Below are 20,060 nucleotides of genomic sequence, written 5' to 3' on the forward strand. Positions count from 1 at the left end.
ACTTTCCCAGCATGGTTCCAATCTCATGAGCAGCAGTCCTCCCAAACTGCTGAGAGTTCCTCCCACGGGCAGGCAGTCCTCCCAAAACCGCTGTGGGATGGTCACTCTTCCACGGGGTGCAGTCCTCCAAGGACAAGGCTGCTCCAGCTTGGAAGCAGGGCCCTCTCTCTCCATGGAGTCTCCCACTGGACCACAGCCTCCTCCAGCCTCAAATTTTAACACAGTAATGGTTTTTTAAAAAATTAACCACTTCTGTGAAGAATAAGTTATTTATATCCTAGAACAAATAGTCACAATTAAAATAGTGGTATAAAATATTTTGCAGCTGGGTCAGATGTTAAAAAAAAATCTGTAAAGAAGCTTCATTTTTAGATATATTTTATTGCAATCTACACATATGATGCTTTCTAGCAAGCACTGGCAGTTCCACAAACTATCACAAAATGCATGAAAACTCTTGATTTGAGGCACATGGCAAATAATTATGGTACCAACTAGTGACTAAATTTTCGTTTTCCTCCCTTAAAAATACATCTATGACCCAGAAATCCTCAAGTCCTTCTCCTTTCTAACACCAAATGTTAAAGAAGTAAAAACTGACAAACAACTGCATACAGTAAGTATTACCTCATTCTTCAAGTCTCTATTCATATTAGCTCCTTGCAGATATACATAAATGTTCAACTGAAGTGAAGGCTCCCACATGCCTGAATTAAATCTACTGACATCAAGCTTTCTTTCCTTAGGTTATTTTTCATGGACCCTGGAGGTCTATTCCCCTAGAAACAACAGATGAAAATAACCCAAACAAAATAAAAATATTTTACTATAATCTCCCAGTCTTTCACAATGAAAAAGTAGAATCTTAAGATCCAGTTACTCTACACCTTGTCTCTATTGCCAGTGACTAGTTACCTGCTAGGGAAAGAATATAAAGAAACAAATAAAGGGACATTTCTGGTGGCATACCTGCCTCTAGAAATCAAGTAAAGAACTTTTTATCACTGAAGAACTAAACCATAAATGTTTTTACAGACAAGAGGTCAGCTCCTGGCTATGGCTGCTGCCCTTTAAAATTCTTTACACATCTGACTTTCATATCACTTAACACTTAACTTAATAACTTCACCATTTCTGTTTTCTCTGTAAGTAATCGTTTCATAATTTTAAAGCTGGAGACTAAACCCAGAAGAGCCCAAAGGGCTTGACAGATTCTTAAGGTAGAAGGAGAAAAAAATTCCTTTCCATATCATTATGATTTACTTCCTTATCCATTTTCCTTTAGTCATTCTGTCTCCCCCACTTCAGCTCCCCAACCTGAAGAGCAAAGTAACCCAAGATGGTTAGAGACAGCAAAAAAGCTGACCACTGGTGTACAGAGGTCTTTTCCCCTGGCTCTAGCACACACCTCCGCCAGCAATAATGTTCAAACGATCTCTCCATACCAAAACTGCAGGAAATTAATACAATGAACAAAACAAAAAAAACCCAACAAAGAAAACAACAATCACCCCTCAAACAAACAAACAAACAAAAAAAAAAACAAAAAAACAAACCAACAAAAAAACACAAAAAACCCAAAACCAACAAAAGCAAAACAAACAAACCCGCAACAAACCAAAGCCCAAATAAACAACACATAAGAGTTTTTCTCCTGTGCTAAGTAAATTGAGTGAGCTCAGCAAAAGGCTTGACTAGCATCAGAAACCAGAGAAGGGGAGAGGGAAATGAGATCTCCAAACTTAGAATCACTTTGATTTCTCAAGGGACTTCACCTCCAGTCTGCTTAGGGTGCAGAGTTGCAAGTGCTGTTCTAACTTCCAGCTGCTGCAAAAAGAGCCCCAAATTGACCTTGTTTCTCACTTCAGAAAGGCACCTACATTCTTACTCCAGTCCATATACATCAACGCTGTCATCTCCTGTAGTCACATCATTAGCAGTAGCAAGCAAATCTACCTCTCTGATCTTAAGAAGGGCAGTTTATCTGAAATTTGACAGATGAAAAAATTATGTACAATGAGAGTTTTCTGCATGCATAATGCAATTAGGATCCACTCTACATAGACAAAAATTCTACCCTCTTCCACAGTCACAGACAGGAACTACTAATTGATGCCTAGAATAAAAGTGGTAATATGGTACAAGGACAGAGCAAGCATGTGCTGCTACTCCTAATGTTCCCCCAACATCCAATAGCTGCTGACATTTCAGATTCTACATAAGCTAGAAAGGCACCTGTGTGCTTAAGCCACCAAATACAGACTTCTTTCCAGTATTAGAAAAATCAACACAAAAACCATTTTCCTGGCTGGACTGAGCAAGCAGACCTCTGAAGAAGATGAGGGGGAATTGCTCAGTTTTGCTATTGAGCAAATTCACTATGTCCTATTCACTAGGAAAAGCATTTCTTCAGAACTAATGTTACCATTAACCACTGTACATGCTAACATGCCATGGATTAAGCCTAAGAGCCCAGACTGACAGTAGTGACTAGATAATGAGATATCTATGCTAACTTAGTTCAAACTCAAAAGTCCATAATAGTGTAGCTTTACAAGGCACAGCTTTTTAAACTTACAGTATAATAAACTTTTTATATAAATATTAGTATTAATATTAATAATAGTAATTTTTCTTTTAGTATAATGTATTAACACTATGCACAATTATAGGGCAAGTAACTCAGCAACTGCAGTAACACTGGCAATATGCTAATCACTACCTGCAGAGCTTAAAGTACCAGGTCCTAATCTGGACCTGGTATTTTAAAAATTTTACTTACACACACTCTTGGGTTCATTAAGGCTACATAAGAATACAAACTTTATAGACTAAAGGGCCCAAGAGAAAAAGCCAAGGAAGGATGAAGAAATACTTGACCCAGTTACGCAAACTGCCATATTTTCTTAGCCATGAGAGCCTACTTTCGGATTTAGATAGGATACCAAGTTTATGAGCTTATTTTCTTCTTCTAGCCACAAAACCATCACCAAAGCTAAAATTTCTCTTTTAAGACTCAAGATGTAACAATACATGAGTATATGCATAATTTTCAGCCCCTTCTGCATCTAACAGCTTATGGAACGGTTAGATTTATCATAACATTTCAGGATAATTTTGCAAGCTTGGATTTTCTCAAGGATCACTACTGTAAAAAAGGTGAAAATACGATACATTATTTTCTAAGTCAGAAAATTATTTCAAGGTAAAAATTACTTGTAAAGTTAAAAAGTTTTTTATCATCTATGTTACTACAGGTCTCTCTGAATCTTCAGGGCTTCACTTGTTCTTGCCTCTACAGAAAGTTGTAAATGCTAAGAAGCACAAGAGCTTCATTTTTAGATTAGAACAAGAAGTGAAGCCTCTGATGTGGTAACAATTTGGGTTGGCAAAGATCTTCATTTTATAATCCAGGCATCATCTTCAGACAAGAGTTTTTGTTTTGGAGAAAAAAAACCACAGAAACTACTTCCTCCCCTGTAGGCCCCTCCCAGCTGGGAGTAACTCTAAGCGCTACAATAATGAGAAAAATTAAATAGAATTGCAGTCATACTATGTGTGCAGGCAATTCACAATGCATCAGAAAGACTTACTAGAGTTAAAAGAAAAAACAATGAATGCTCTGGTCTTGAATGAGATTTCCACCTATATGATAACTATAATTCAATAATACTTAAAATCAAGCAGGATGGATTATGGTTGTTAGCATAGCTGTAATTCATCTCCTGCATAAAAAGCACTACCATAAATTTAATACCATTTTTTTAGATTTCCCATGGATCCACATTCTAATTCAACAGAAAATAATTCTTTGTAACTGTTTAATTCACATAGGTGAGTTTGTGGCTCACCATGAGAAAAACAAAAGCACTACAATATGCATAAAGCCACCAAACTGGTACTACACCAAGCAACTGGAACTACTGTACCTCCAAACTTTTGAAAGGCAGCTTAAATAACTGAAGGTTAAAAGCCACAGTTTTACACATATTCTCACCAAAATGAAAATTTTAAGAAAGGAAAAAAAGCTTTCCTAGGTAATATTGTATCACTAATAACACTTATGGTTGTAAACGTGCTTGAGCATGTTTTAATTTGCCAGCTAAAATGACAACATTAATAGATTATTATGGTCAGCATTGACATGCATAAGACAGTTTTGCTTAGGGGGCAGAATATAATGGTAAACACAAAAAACCTGAGATGTCAGATTTTTTTTTTAAAGAGGTAATGGAATGGAAAAAGGAATGCAAGAGAATCTTTTACAGGTCTGATTACTACTAATTTAAATGGGTGAAATATTTCTTAAAAGAGATCACTTAGGTCTTCTCTAAAGGTATAGTAACAAGTAGAACCAAACACATTAAAAAGAAAAAAACAACCCAAACCAAACCAACACACAATGCCATTTCCACAGCACAACTGTGCCCTTGTCACAGCTTTTTAAGATATGTGTGGGTACCGTTTGTTGCTGTGAAGTTAAAACTTGTATTGAAAAGAATTAGAGAAATAGGAAACCCTTCAAAAAACCCCCAAGGTTTGTTTCTAGACCTTCCAACTAATTATCCACGTTGGTAACTATGTATGTCACAGACGTTACCTCAGACAATATCTAAGTGCAGGTGCACTCTTCTCTCAAACCACATAAAATAGGGGGTTTTATGTGGGAAAGAGACTGTGTTAGTAAGTCTGAAAGAATTTAAGCAGTCTTCAAACACAGGGCCAACTCAAGACTTTTATGTATCTGATCCTGATGTCAGGAGCAGTACAAAAGGTACTTAAGACATATCTAAGTAGCTCTGGACCACAATTACCACACTTGGCTAACACTGAACCCAAATTTACGACTTCAGGACTGAGCTGCTGACAACCCTAGGCAATTGTGCAGATGCACGATCTGCACTCTGAAAAGGGCTTTGGGAATCAGCTTGTATCCAACAGAGCATTCTGTATATTCACTCTCGAATCTCTGAGCTCTCAGATGTGTAGTGTACACCCATTAAATCGCTTTATCATGCTGACTCAGTGGAGTTAAGCAGCCCTGCACATCATTCCTCAGTACCCAAATGAGATATCCTAGCCCTTCCCACTAACTGAGCTAACAAACAGTTGTTGCACACAATCTTCTAATTATAACAAGAACAAAGAAGAGAGACCTGAGTTTCTCATCAATACATTGGTTCTGTGAGTCACAGTGACGATCTGGCTAATGGGCTACATGCAAGAAAGCAACCATACTTCATATACGGTGGACAGAAGATGGAGAAGATTTCTGACTTACACTAGAAAAAGCAAATTTCTTGAGAAACCAAGAACACAAATCAGTTTTGTCCTTGAATTAGCAATACAGTGAACAAGGAGCGAAAAGGAGTCCTTGCGTTCTTCATGCTTCTCTTGCACAAAATATATCCTGAACTCACGAGTAAAATAATTCAGTTTAAGAGAATTGTTCTCATTTATATTTAAAATCAGACCAACAGTTTTGTGTAACTTGTAGAACTTCCTGTGCCTGGAGCAATGGGGAGAATCAGTGTAGACCGCTTTGCAGCATGATGCTATTTCACAAAGAGAAAAAACAGTATCAACACCAGTGCAGCAGGCAAAAGAACAATTTTGTGAAGATACCAGTTTTAGAACGGTAAATTTAAAGAAAAAAAAAAAAGGAATTGCTTCACAAAAAATCAATACACTTTCCCCATAGGTTCATGATGTAAAATTCTATAATCAAGGCTTGTAGATTTGTAATTATGGTATGTCAGCCACATTTAAACAAGCATGTTAAAAGATTGTTAAAGTTAAACTAACACAATTGCAATGTGAATTGTCTTAGTCTCATTCTAATCTACTCGTGTCACTTCCACTTAATCAGATGGAAACTATGGGCAAATGTCAGTGCTATTTTCAGGCAACTCGACTTACTTTGTTTGTGGTGGTTTTTAAAATGATTTCCAATCTGAAATGCAAATAAGGTACTTTAGAAGGTTTTTTTTTTTCTCTAATCAATTCTCTCACTATCCAGCAGGTAGTTGCTTGGATTACTGAGAGCAAAACTATTTTGAAGCGATTAAACAAGAAGGATTGCTTACTATGACATAAGCCATAAATACAGAAAACATAACTACTCATGCTTATCAAATCTACTTCTTTTGAATTACAAACTGTTGAAAGTATAAAATTACCAAGAGCCTGGCTATCAGATTTGCCAAAAGCAAAAGATCTCCCTATTTCTAGTTTAAATTTCTTTCACTGATACACAGCAATGTAAGAAATGTGCAAGCAAGTAAATCACCTACAACTTAAAACACAGTCCCTTGAGAGAAGTACACAAAGAATTTATGACTTGCAGCTAAAAAGAATACCAAAGCAGAACAGCAGCTTCATTCTGAGCGTGGAAAAAAAGTGACGAGTTAGGTAACTAATGAAAAAAAAAAGCTACAACAGATGATTAGCACAAGTCAAATGAAATGTCTAAAAAGCTCTCTATATCCTAACAGTTCTCAACCCTTGCCTTTTCTGATATATTCTTAAAGCCTGAGCACTGAACATGGTTAGAAATCATTATTACATGCTAGATTCCATGTGATTTTCTAACCAGGAAACAGAAAAAAAACCTAATGAAAATTAACTGAAGCACTAAATCAGTCACTTTATAAAATGCTTACTAAGCCTCTATGCAAGTCTTCTCATACACCAGGAAAAAAATGCCTATGGAGTTGTTCTAGTTCAAAATAAGAGGAAAACGTTAATGTTCCCAAATTGACACAAGTCACAGGTATGCCCATTGCAGCAGAATGCATAACTAGGCTTCTGGTTAGAGAAGGAAGGGTGGAGTGTGCCAGAGCCATACCTCTTGTATCTGTGTGCAGCTGTCACAGACCGGGGAGCTGTTGCTGTATCATGTCCCCACAGGGAGTTAAGATAACATTCCTCTTCTCCCTTTTTTTTTTTTTTAAGCTACCTTTACTTAGAGAATGCCAGCTGCTGCAGAGTAATTGTAGATATGCCTGTTGCTACTGCACAAAACACTCAAGTCAAGTTTACTTGCTTATTCACATGGACATTCTCCAAAAGCAAATCTGGATCTTGCTGACTGCATTTGTCTTTGTAGCCTTAATAAAGCCCAGCATGACCAGTGTTTATAGCAAGAGCGATCCCGACAGATACACTTTTCTTAAAAATTACGACTCCTTTGAAACCAGGGAAGATCAAGGCTCTGGTGAAGAATCTACCAGGAATGCCCAGGGAGATGGTGGAGCCCCCATCCTTCGAGGTGTTTTAGGAAAGAATGGAGTAGTATGGTCTAGTTAAAAAGGTGGTGATGCTTGGCCATAGGCCGGACTCGATTATCTCAGTGGCCTTTTCCAACATAATTGCTTCTCTAACGCCCTGGTTCTGCAACTTCTGAACCAGAAATATTCAACAGCAGCTTTGGTAAAAAAAATTAAACAAAAAACCAAATTTCTGAGGCTTCATACCTTGGCAAGGTATGAGACTGCCTTGCACACCGAGGGGGCTTAGGTGACTACCCTCGACTCCCAAAGACTCTAAGGAAAGGGAACGAAACCCGCATTTAACCGTGTCCCAGAAAAGCGCGGCCTGTTCCCGACGGCGGTACGCGAGGGATGGAAGCCCGTGCCAGGGCCGCTCTCCGGCACAGCCCGCCAGCCCCGTACAGCACCGCGGGCCCGCGCCCGGCGCGGCCGGTCCTGCATGGAGCCCCGCTGAAGTCCCTCGGCCCGGCCGTGCAGGGCCGTGCCCCGGCCGCCACTCACCGCCTCACGACACCAGTCTTAATCTTGATCTGCCTGAGGCGCGGGTCGGCCATGGCGGCGGGCGCCGTGACTGCGCAGCCCCGCGCCGCGCATGCGCCGAGCCGCCAGCCCGGGCGGCCTCACCGGAGCGGGCGGGAGCCCCGCCTTCCCCCCATGCCCCGCGCAGTGGAGAGGGCCGGGCAGCGGGCCGGCGCCGTCCAGGCGGAGCCGCCCAGCGCCCGTCGGGATTGTTCGCGCACGGGGAGAGGGGTGGGAGCGGAGCCTCGGTACCGGTGTAGGAGCGGTTCCGTTCGGTACCGTGATGATGGTGGGCTGGAGAGTGACTGGCACCACCCGCTCCCGACTACTGATAACGGGGTTCGCATGATTAACGCCATTTCGCAAGGCAAGCTGACATTCTCTGGTGCTGTGTTCTGCGCTTTCCCCCCATTATCAGGCCCTGAAAGTAATGTGCACCAAGGAGACAAACCAAATAGATTTCTTTTTCCCGTTCTAGTGGCCTCAAGGTTCCTCGGCACCAGGCCGAACTCCCCTCCTTGCCCTCCTGCATATCCCAAGACCCGGCCAGCCCAGTGCTGTGCATGACCCTGTTGCAGCACTGGGAAGCTGCAGCTCCCAGAGCAGCTTCTGCCTGCAGCCCCACAGCACTGCCTGCCTGCAGCCCCACAGCACTGCCTGCAGCCCCCAGCCCTGCCTGCAGCCCCCAGCACTGCCTGCCTGCAGCCCCACAGCACTGCCTGCAGCCCCCAGCCCTGCCTGCAGCCCCCCAGCCCTGCCTGCAGCCCCACAGCCCTGCCTGCAGCCCCACAGCCCTGCCTGCCTGCAGCCCCACAGCACTGCCTGCCTGCAGCCCCCAGCACTGCCTGCAGCCCCACAGCCCTGCCTGCAGCCCCACAGCACTGCCTGCCTGCAGCCCCCAGCCCTGCCTGCAGCCCCCAGCACTGCCTGCCTGCAGCCCCACAGCACTGCCTGCAGCCCCACAGCCCTGCCTGCAGCCCCACAGCACTGCCTGCCTGCAGCCCCCAGCACTGCCTGCCTGCAGCCCCACAGCACTGCCTGCCTGCAGCCCCACAGCCCTGCCTGCAGCCCCACAGCAGCCCTGCCTGCAGCCCCACAGCACTGCCTGCAGCCCCACAGCACTGCCTGCAGCCCCACAGCACTGCCTGCCTGCAGCCCCACAGCAGCCCTGCCTGCAGCCCCACAGCACTGCCTGCAGCCCCACAGCAGCCCTGCCTGCAGCCCCCAGCCCTGCCTGCAGCCCCCAGCACTCCCTGCAGCCCCCAGCCCTGCCTGCAGCCCCACAGCCCTGCCTGCCTGCAGCCCCCCAGCCCTGCCTGCAGCCCCACAGCCCTGCCTGCAGCCCCAGCGCTGTCTCTCTGTCACCTTTGACAGGTCCTGAGGAGGAGCATGGACCAGAGCTGTCACTGGACAGTGAGACCTGAGACATCCCAATGGCCAGGGACACCTCTGCCTTCATCTGCTTCCTCTGAGGATTGAGGGAGTGACTCATGTTCTTTCATATGATTTTTGAGTCTAGATTATGATTGTTATTTTGATACCATAAACAGTATGCTATGATCCACCCCCATCTGCAGAGGGTCCATGTGAACAGAAATCATAAATGAAATTGTATTTAAAAATTGTATATTTTACTACTTAGAGATTGCACTACACTGATTTGACAAGAGACATCTGAGAGGAGACCCCATACATGTCTGTAAGTATCTAAAAGGAGGAAGTCAAGAGGATGGATCCAGGCTCTTCCTAGTGGCGCCAAGCAGTACAACAAGAGGCAATGGGCAGACACGGATGCCCAGGAAGTTCCACCTGAACATGAGGAAGAACTTTATTGTGCAGTGACTGAGCACTGGAACAGATTGCCCAGAGAGGGTGTGGAATCTCCCTCTCTGGAGACTCAAGAGCTGCCTGGACACAATCCTGTGCTGTGTTCTCTGGGATGACCCTGCTTGAGCAGGGAGGTTGGACCAGATGACTGACTCTGGTCCCTTCCAACCCAACTGTTTCTGCGTGTAGTTCTGTTAAAAGAAATCCTCTGTTATTCTTGTAATAAATTCTGTGCTCCACTAATAATGAAATCTTGCTAAGGAAAAAATAAAGCTTTAATTGTTAATCTGTTGTTTAATCGTTAAGCTAAGTATTAAACAGTACAACTTAGTGTTGTCATAGTTCTGCCAAGGATCTCTAGAAGAACCTGTCTGTCCCCTTAGTGTTTGGTGGTTGGTAAAAGCAATAAAGAGGCAAGATTAGCACTGGCAGCTCAGTCCTGCAGTTGAAATCAATTGCTGGTTTAAGGGCTGTTTTACTGTATGGTTATACTTAGTAGAATTACCCTTAAGTGAATTACCTGTACCCTTAAGTGAATTCCCTGTACCTAACCACTTAAGGGTATAAATTCCTGGGAAAAAAAAAAACAACCCCTAGTGTCTGTGTTTGAAAGAACTTCTCCTGAATGAGTATTTAAATCAACAAGAAAAAAAAATAGCTTCAATGAACAAATAAAGGCAAGTACATTTTCAGTGAAATGCAGTTCAGGAAGGTCTGCAGAGGATTTTTTTTCCCCCACATCCTTTTGTCCTGTGTTAGTGGCTTGCCTTGACCTTTGGTACTGCCAGTGACCAATATCTCTTGAGAAAAGCTGGCTGCAAGGAAGGAAGTCATGTTGCTGCTGGTGACATGACAGTTGCAGACCATTAGCCAGCAGCTGTGGCCAAGTGGCTGGCACCACCAGGCCCCATTCAGACATGGTATAAGCAAGGCTGAGACTGCTCAAGTCCACAGAGCTGTGTGTTTTCTGCAGAGGAGGATGAAAATGTGCCCTCTTACGGAGCCCAGCAAGCCTTCCCAGGAGACCTGGAACACACAGCCTTTGCTTGGTAGATTGTTGCTGAAGGGAGATGCAGGTCTCAAAATCAGCACTAGCTTAATGCCATGAACAACTATGACCTGGAGACAAGTTCAAAGATGTATTATGTATTTGATACACAAATCTGCCATAAGCCATGAAGGAGGTGGAGGAAGGAGGTCAGCATTCTGGCAGAGACAAAGGAAAACACAGCCCCTTATTTTGCCAGAAACTCAAATCTTACTATTCTGTCTTTTGAAAGAAGTATCAAGTCATGCTGGGGCTGAAGCTGTTCTCTAAAAATTCCAAGGAAACACAGTTATACTGCATACTCCTTGAAAATACAGAAGTCTTCAAGTAAAGCTGAATTACTACCATATGAGGTTTTTTTCAAGAATAATCTTTAATGGCATTTCTATATTTGGCAAAGTTATTCAATAAGTGAGAAGGCTAACAACAGATAACAGTACAAAACCAAAAAATTGCCTGGAAGCAGCAATATTAAGAAAATGATTTGTGTTTCCAAGTGCTAAAAAGGTTTTATTTCTAGCCCTGAAGCATTAACTTGCATTACTAACAGCACTTAGGCTCAGCTACTGAGTTTTAGAAGTAGAATGCAACTGTTTTCTTACAGGTAATTCACTTAACTAAATAGATGAAAATATACCAAATCTGTGTTTATATTTAAGCATATTTGATGCTAATGTGAAAAAGATGTTACTGGTGGATCATGGAGTATACTGTAAAATGTGACAGAAAGCAATGCACTTTGCTATTCATACATGTTTGTATTAATAACTGAAAATTATTAATTAACATTTAAAACCCCAGTAATTTTATTTCTAAGGGTATGGATATCGGGATATTCAGGGAAGTATGTATAATATGTTTTTCAGGACAGACCCTCCTGTTTAAGTAAAGATGTGTATGGGGAGTTTGTTTTCCAGAACTCCTTTGAAACAATTTTTAGCCTAGTCAGTCAGAGATACATTTCCATGTGAATTAATGATGTTACACTGGAGTTGAATACAATCCTTTATGAAGACTGTGAATCCTGATGTACCTTTTGGATGGTCGAGAAACTATCAATTCTTCAATGATTTTTGGCAGCATTCTGCTTGTGTTGCATCTGGTTGAAGGTTTTTCATAAGATCTATTAGCCCTAGTCATTATGAGAGCACTGTTGCATAGAGGCAGGTGCCTAAACATAATTTGCTGATGATGTAGCTATGCTGACATACAGAGCAAGTCATTCTGTGCGTGGGACCCTTAAACATATCTTTACATACTCCCCTGTGTTGCACCTTCCCAGCAGCTCACGTGTAGAGCTTCACTTGTTGTGAATATGACTCCCTCTTCTCTGACCAGTGTAACCTTGTCATTCCAGCTTTCATCTGGCTCAGCAAATGCAGTATTTTCAAGGCAATTTGTTACATGTTTTGTACAAATTTACTTTAGCGGGAGTAATTGTTACTGCCACTATGCTTTCTGTCTAAAATAAATTCCATCTAGATTTTGTTTATTTCTTGTGAATAAGAGCACATATAGTAATTATTGCTCATTCCCATTTCACGGAAAAAGCTACTCAGCCTCATGAGTTCAAATGTCTGCACACATAAACAATTAGGTAGTGTATGTTTAATCTGGAGTGTGCACAGTGCACCTAATACACTTGCAAGCAAGCAAACCAGGGTGTAAAGCACTGTCTACAACTCATAACTTCTCTGTGAAAGACTGGCTTAAGAAGTTAAGACCAGACATATGCTTCATTGCGAGAAAAGAGCACACACACTCGAAATCATTGCCACAAGTATGCCACAAGCCCCTTTTTCTAGTAACAGTTCCCAATTAATATGTCTCTCAATATTTCTCTCAACACTACCCACAAGAAATAGTCAACTTGTAAGGTGTGAAAATTCTGAGTCTTATTAGTCCTGCATTCTGATCATATCCCTACCACCCTTTAAAATTTGTTTGGCTCTAAGAAGGGACTTTCCGCAGTGAAGCTATTTTGTGTTATAACATATTTCACTTCAGCTTTAAAGCCAATACATTTGTCACCTGGTATAGTTCAAATTTAAGACATTACGCCACCTATGCTGCTGAGGTCAGAGCAAACCTTGCAGAGGGAAGTGCAGCCACTAGGGTTTAGTCCACTAAGACCCAGTGGCAGTTTTCATCACCTAGTCTGTCCATTGACAGTTGGTTTCGACAGCTTGAAAAACCCATGACCAAATGCATGTGTGCTTCAGCTGAGGACTGAGACCATTACTTTAATAAGTAAATGCTCAATGAGCTTTTATACTATTTTGTTTACCCATCAAAACCATGTGTGCAGTCTGACTATAATTTCATTTTCATTTATGATCAAACAAAATGTGGAAATTATTTAGCCTTCAAATTTTATCTTTTTTTGTAGGAAAATGAAATTTCATTCATCCTCCCCAAAGGATAGTATGAAATGAGATCAGATTTTCAATAAAAGTTACTCGTGTTTACTTAATTTTTAATATATGTTAAGTAGATAAAATTAGCCTCTGTACAGCTGCCAGCACACAGCTAGACACCGTCTAAGTGCACAAGAATAAATTTCCCTGGCTGTCAGTATACAAAACAGTATCAGTATTTCTTGTAGCACAGACCTCTTGATCCCACTTTCATATCAGGTGATTATTCCTGGTCAAAATTGTCTTCCACAAATATCCCCCCAAAACACTTACAGAGTTGTTCAACACCACAGATACAAGCAAGTAGCACAGGTGTGGAGTTGGACAAGGATAAAATGGATTGTTGTTGCACAGTTTGTAAGATATCTACTAAATATGGTGATTCAAGTGGGAGCTGTGTTTTTTTACAGGAGAGGCTCAGTTACATAGGGAATCTAAGTAAAGGAGAAAGGAGATACCAGGCAGAAGCTGAAAAGGGTCAGGGATGAAGTCCTTTCTCATTTCTGCATTTGTACCATCTCCAAACTCCACTGGGATGGATTCTGTTTTCAACTATGCTTCTGTAAAAAGGAAGTAGCCCACTGGGAAGTGGTGGTATAAAATTAGATGGAAACCTACTCATTTTCAGCAAAGTTATAGTGACAGTACAATTTACCCTAGGCAGAGAAGGCAGCAATGGTGATTGCTCAAATATGACACTACTAGAGAGCGTAGGTTACAAAACAGCCCTCTCCTACAGTTTCCTGTATTTACTGTGGGCATAATTAACATAATGTTAACAATGTTAACATTAACATTCACTATGGGACTATGGGCATAGTTTAACCTATGGGTTAAACTATGCCCATAGCAAATGTTTAGCTACAACTCAAACCTTTTCTAGCTAACTTGAGGCTTTTTAAAAAGCAGTTTTTCTTAGCTCAGACCAACCATTAGGTGAAGAACTGGAAGTAGTGAGAGGAAAAGGGATTTATGTGTGTGCATCAAAAGGAGAATATATCCTTTTGCGAATTATTTCCATGGGTCCCCTACGTACAAATGAAGAGATATGTGATATAGCAATTCATTGTTCTGACACACATTGCAATCATGATGTGCAGTTTTAATGCATCGTGTTACATTAAGCTTAGCCTACGGTTTAACACCATGTAACATAAATTTCTGTGAAGGGAGTAACATAACATGATACTGTCTTTTAAAAGATACACACGATTTTTTCAGATCACCTACTTTTTATCCATGAGTGGCCAATCCAAAAATCAAGGTGGCAGACAAAAGTGGATTGAATGAGTATCCACAAACCAGAGTATTTATCTTGTGTAGTTTTGCTCACTGCTACCTGTAGTCAATGACTGCAGTCAATTTTTATGTTGTAATGCATGAGCAAAGTTGATGGACATATTTTTTTGACACCCCTAGTTAGATTTTATTCAGAGTCAATCAAGGGAGACCTGACAGCTGTTAAGACTATAAAACACACTGAGAATCCTCACAAGTGTTTATTTCTCAATAAAGACAGGAGCTTTGATTATGAACCTGTCACTAACCTTCTCTCTTTTTGTCCTACCTTGGAGGCAGGTTTTCTATTTTAATTGATAGTTTATTTTAAAATAGACCTATCAGTGTGAATGATTCTCGTTGGAATTAAAGTGAACTATTGGAATTAAAAAATGAACTATTGATTTGATAATAATTGGGTATAATAAAATCCCCAGTGAAAGATCAAACTCCTATCTGAAGTTTAAAGAGCTCACAAAATAAAGCTGCATGTGATGAGTCTCTTCAGAAGAAAAGAAAAATAATTACATTTTAAATATTTATGTATACTCATAATTTGTTTATTTATCTCCCTCTGAATCATTAAAATCAGGATTTTTTAAAGATTTTTCATATACATTTCTTGAAACCTGTCTTCAATGCTTTCTGTATTCCTAAACTATTAACGTAAATTTTCATTTAATCCTTTTTGTGGTACAATACAAAATAAAACCATGACACCAACTGACATCTGTATGGTGTGTATTTGACTGATCACATGGTTCAATGCAAAATTTAACTACCAGCCAAGAAGATTCCTCTAGTTTTTGGACATATTGGAAACTGCAGTTTTTACCACTCAGGATGATGTTCTCCAATGAAGAAACAATCTTTGCCAGTGCTTACCAGACAGGAACATGTGGGTAGCACACAGAGGTGCTGGAGCACAGCAAAGTGGCTGCCACCAAATAGGCAGATAATGATAATATCCTGTATGGTGCTGCAGGTAAGATTCTGAATGCTTCTCACAGGTCAGTAAAATAGGCAAATAGTACCTCTAAAGTGTAACATCAAGATGATGCAGTATGAGAAAGCCTAAGCAAGATAAAAAATGTATGCTTTTAATAAGACACCAATCTTTATTGACAGAGATAAACACGCTGTGATGGTATAGCTTGATGCTGTAAAGAAGCTGGCAAAAAAATTACCCTACATTGTGATTAAAGTTTAGCACTCTACAATATCACTTTAGAACATTTTAAGTAGTTTGTAAGTTGGTGAGTTGTTGTTGCTTAACTTTCTAAATGTAGAGGTTTCTGGTGAGTTGTTGTAGTAATCTGTTCATCTGGCCTAAGTTATTCAATAGATCTATTAATCATTGGAAAGGATGTGTTAAAATAATTACTAATAAAACCTGCTGCTGGTACAAATGCTGTTGACACTGTAAGTAATAAGAACAGATTAGTTCTGTAAAGGAAATTGGATTGCTGGGTGAAATAAACTTATTAAAAATAAACAATTTCAATACTGGAAATGTAGAAGTACAGAATATAAGTTAGATGTACAAAGTGAAAAACTGTGACTTGGGAACCAGTAGGCCCAGAGAAGGACTGTGGGGTTGTGATGGCTTACCAACTAAATATGAGCCTGGCTATAATATTGTTGACTGAAGGGAGCAGGTAGCACCCATTAAATATACTTTTGGTATATTTTGGTATATACTTTTGGTAATTTTGGTATTGTGTTGGAGTCTTAAAAATCTAGAGATGATGAAAGGGTGAGGCTCTGGCTGAAGTCACATACAAAGTTTTACACTTTTAAAAGGGAAGAAGAGCTTGTAAGGCTCAGAACAAAGCCGTGGGAGTAACACAGTACCTGAAAAACACACCCTATGCAGCAAGCTGCAAGAAGCTAGTGATGAAAAGAAGGGAGTCAGTTGGATTGTAACCCACACAGAGAAGGAATTTCTGATAGCAGAAGATTCACAACACAGCAGAAAGAATAAACAGTAGAGTACAACAGCAAGCTCAAACTAGACAAAATCAGGATTTAATTAAGGAGGGCAGTTTTAAGTACTGGGCAACATATTTAAAATGCTGGTAAAACTAGCATTGAGAGATGGAGGTGTTTAAGATTTTTGTAAAAAGACCCTTTGGTTTCAACAGGAGGAATGGGTGTGTATGTCTTTGCAAATAGTTAGGTAACCTGAAAGAACCAATCAGGGTCTGGAAGAATGGGTGTTGAGGGCTTTATGAACAAAGTATGTAACTAATGACCTGAAAGGACCAATTAGGTTCTGGAAGAATGGATACGGAGGTCTTTATGAACATCAAGCTGCACAACTTTGTCGCAGAGCTGAGCACAAGCTGAACTTTTGAACTTTTGGGGGGAAATGAGAAGGCTTAATGGATTTACGAGTATGAACTTCTCTGGCCAGGGTGGGCTTGAAACTAAATTTAATGATCTTACAAAGCATCATGTAGGGAGAATACATTTTGAAGGGGGAATATGTAGTAGGACGTTTGGGGAGTCTGTACCTTCCTAGTACCTCAAACACTGGGGAAGGGGAAAAGGCAACACATAGTCAGGAGTTTAGGATGAAAAAGAGGATGCATCCTCCAAAAACTGGAGAAAGATCCCACAAGTGTGTGGTCCTGTAGACTCTCTCCCTTTTTCAATGAAGCTGATTTTTGCAGGACTCCTGTGTCCTGTGTGGATACTGGCCTTTTTCAGAGTGATTATCTGCACAGTTTAACTGCAAGTTTAGTCTCAGTGTAGAAATTAGCATGTAAAATCTCTACAAGGGTTTATATTGTAGAATCATAGAACGGTTTGCATTGGAAGGACCATCTAATTCTAACCCTCCTAACCACGGGCACCTTCCAATAGACCAGGTTGCCCAGACCCATGGGTTGCCATCCAACCCAGCCTTGGACACTTTTAGGGATGGGGCATCTACAACTTCTCTAGGCAACCTGTTCCTGTGCTTCACTAACCTTACAGCAAAGAATTTTTTCTTAGTCTAGTCGAAAGCTCCCCTCTTTCAGTTTGAAGCCATTCCTCCTTATCCTGTCACTATATGCCTTTCTTGAAAGTTCTTCTCCAACTCTCTTGTAGACCTGTTGTAGGTACTGGAAGGTGCTATAAGGTCTCCATGGAGCCTTTTCTTCTTCAGGCTGAACACCCTCAATTCTCTCAGGCTTGTCTTACAGGAGAGGTGCCTCATTCCTCTGATTATCTTAGTCTCTCTCCTCCAAACTTGTTCCAGGATATCCATGTCTTTCTTCTTCTGGGGACTTCAGAGCAGGATGCAGCACTGCAGGTGGAGTCTTGGGAGTCTAGAGCATAGTAGCAGAATCCTCTCCTTGCCTTACTAGCCATGCTGCTTTTTATGCAGCCCAGGACACAACTGGCTTTCTGGGCTGCAACTACATGTTGTTGGGTCATTTGGAGCTTCTCCTTCAGCAACACCCCCAGGTCATCTCCTCAGGGCTGCTCCCAATCCACCATCCACCCAGCCTGTACTTGTGCTTGGGATTGCTGTGAACCACATACAGGACCTTGCATTTGGCCCTGTTGAAATTCATGAGATTTGCCTGGGCACAGCTCTCATGCCAGAAAAGGTTCCTCTGGATGGCATCCCCTCGTCCAGTGTCAAGTGTACCATACAGCTTGGTGTTCGAGAAATGTTTTTTGTTAAGCTTAAATAAGGGAGTTTTAAACAGAATGCATCACTCAGAATTACAATAATGTGTGATTTAATATGCTGTTTGCTTGGCTCTAGTTGCTCAGTATGAGCAGCTGGATTTACTTCAGCCCTGAGCTGTAAGCTGTGAACTTCCACCCAGATATGTTGGAACAGAGTTGGTTTGCTTGCTAGCTGGTACAGTGTTGTGTTTTACCTTTAGTTAGGGAAGAATATTAATAACACACTGACATTTAGTTGTTGCAAAGTGGTTTTTGTCCCTAAGTCTAGGCCTTTTTTCATTCCTAGGTCCTGACTGATTAGCGCACAAGAAACACAAACCAGAAGACAAGGAGGCTGCAGGCATCAGCAGAATCTACAGTTCAACATGATAAGAGCAGTAACAGCCTGACTATGGGGAGACAGAGAAAGAATCCAATAAGGTGTTAGAAGATCCCAGCCCAAAAATCACTATTGGACTTGAAATCACATGAAGAGTGTGTGAGGGCAGGTGCATAAATCATGGGGGTCTAATTGCCATGGGGTTTTTTGCTTCTGGGTCAGCTTAAGCTGATCTCTTTCTGTATCACTCTATTAAAATATAGATTTTTATAAATCTGACACCTTAGATTCTGCTGCAGAAAACCCAGGACAGACCCTGAAGAAGGAAGTGCACCTGAGAATGAGTGTGTGTGCAAGCATTTGGAAGGGAGCCCATCAGCCCCACTGAGAACAGACTCCAGTCCTAGCCAGGAAGGCCTGAGTGGTGTGTGTGATGCTCCTTGAATGGTGAGAGAATTCTTGGGCTGTGGCTTCTCCTTTAACACTTGGTGTCGTTTACTGATGTTCTGAGAGCATACTCAATCCTACTGTGTTGCTGACAAAGATGTTAAACAGTGGCAATCCCAATACTGACCCCAGAGGAGCATCACTTGTTGCCAATGTCCACTTTGACAGCAAGCCACTGACTACAACAACATGTTGCCTAGCAGCCAATTCCTTATCCACCAAGTGGTCCATCCACTCTGGTATTCTGAGTAGTTCCCTCCATCCCTAAAGCCTGCTTGTCAAAATACCTACACATAAGCTTAGGAACAAGACTCAGCTACAGGATCTGAAATCCATCCATTGAGAATAAACTTAGTGCTGAAGTTTCTCTTCTTGACTGTTAAGGTGGTTTTTCTATGGGAAGGAAGGTGAGATAGAGATCTTTTTACTTATTTTTTACACACAAGTCATCTTAGGTACAAAAGGCTATAAATAAATACATCAGGACTTCTCACTGTAAATATATTAAATACTGATTTTACTAAAATTAGCTTGATCAAACCAATTTATTGGGATTTTCATATTTCTAGTCTTCAGTGAGGGATGAAAACCTTTCTATTTTCAGAAATGTAACTCATTACTTTTAATATATATAAAACTTTCAAAATACATACTGGAACAATAATTTCTAATCCAGCAGAAAAGATGAGCAAATGTAAGGAAACCAGGCCCCTGAAATATCATCTACACCAGAGTTATACTTTAGTAGCGAATTTCATCTTGCTTAAAAGAATCTGAGTCATGCTGTTTGGTTCATACAGTGTAAGTTGGATATCTAGAAATATTTGGATGATTCATCACCCACAAATGACTAAAGCTAGATGAGATGAATCCAGACTGAATGCCTAAACTGAAAAAGTGACATGCCCCCAACTCAACTCTCTTTTAATCCTGGGTATGTTTAAAGTTTGTAGGTACTGTATTTCCAACATTGACTTAGGGGAAAATTCCCCTAAGCACGCAGAGAAAGACCTCAGCAGTGACCATACATACCATGCCACACCTAAGACTGCTTTAGAAATTCCAGCAAGGTTTTCTGTCTCATCCTTGGAGTGATTATTTGCTGTTGGTTTAACTCCACAGCTTAACCCAAATTGTCCAGGATTTAGAAGGACATGGGTCAATGCACAGTTTTTGCTGCCCGGAAAACATCCACAGTGAGAGCACAGAAAATATTAAGTATGGAAAAAACTCCTTTTAGCCTGTAC

At 41.1% G+C, this 20,060-nt stretch overlaps 1 protein-coding gene and 1 long non-coding RNA gene across 3 annotated transcripts in view; both read right to left on the bottom strand.

Moving 5' to 3' along the window:
* Nucleotides 1-1,874, bottom strand: part of LOC139589125 (uncharacterized) — a 6,562-nt gene extending 4,688 nt beyond the window's left edge. Inside the window, exons 1-2 of the long non-coding RNA XR_011678940.1 lie at nucleotides 628-1,874; nucleotides 1-207 (exon numbers count right to left, since the gene is read on the bottom strand). The exon at nucleotides 1-207 is cut by the window's left edge and continues 4,688 nt beyond it. This is a non-coding gene — a long non-coding RNA (uncharacterized lncRNA). The remainder of the gene's footprint in view (nucleotides 208-627) is intronic.
* The window catches only part of TBCA (tubulin folding cofactor A), a 26,076-nt gene extending 18,168 nt beyond the window's left edge, over nucleotides 1-7,908 (bottom strand). The window contains exon 1 of one of the 2 annotated variants that reach the window (XM_071425239.1): nucleotides 7,773-7,908. In XM_071425239.1, coding sequence (XP_071281340.1) covers nucleotides 7,773-7,825 — 53 coding nt within the window. In that variant the 5' untranslated portion in view covers nucleotides 7,826-7,908. Of the gene's footprint in view, nucleotides 1-1,880; nucleotides 1,900-7,772 lie in introns of those variants that run through there. The other variant, XM_071425240.1, reaches the window with a different exon arrangement.
* Between the last annotated feature and the right edge of the window lie 12,152 nt (nucleotides 7,909-20,060).

Source organism: Agelaius tricolor, unplaced genomic scaffold (genome assembly GCF_023055355.1).
Source record: "Agelaius tricolor isolate 1412-34295 unplaced genomic scaffold, bAgeTri1.0.p SCAF_4, whole genome shotgun sequence".
Lineage (NCBI taxonomy): Eukaryota > Metazoa > Chordata > Aves > Passeriformes > Icteridae > Agelaius > Agelaius tricolor.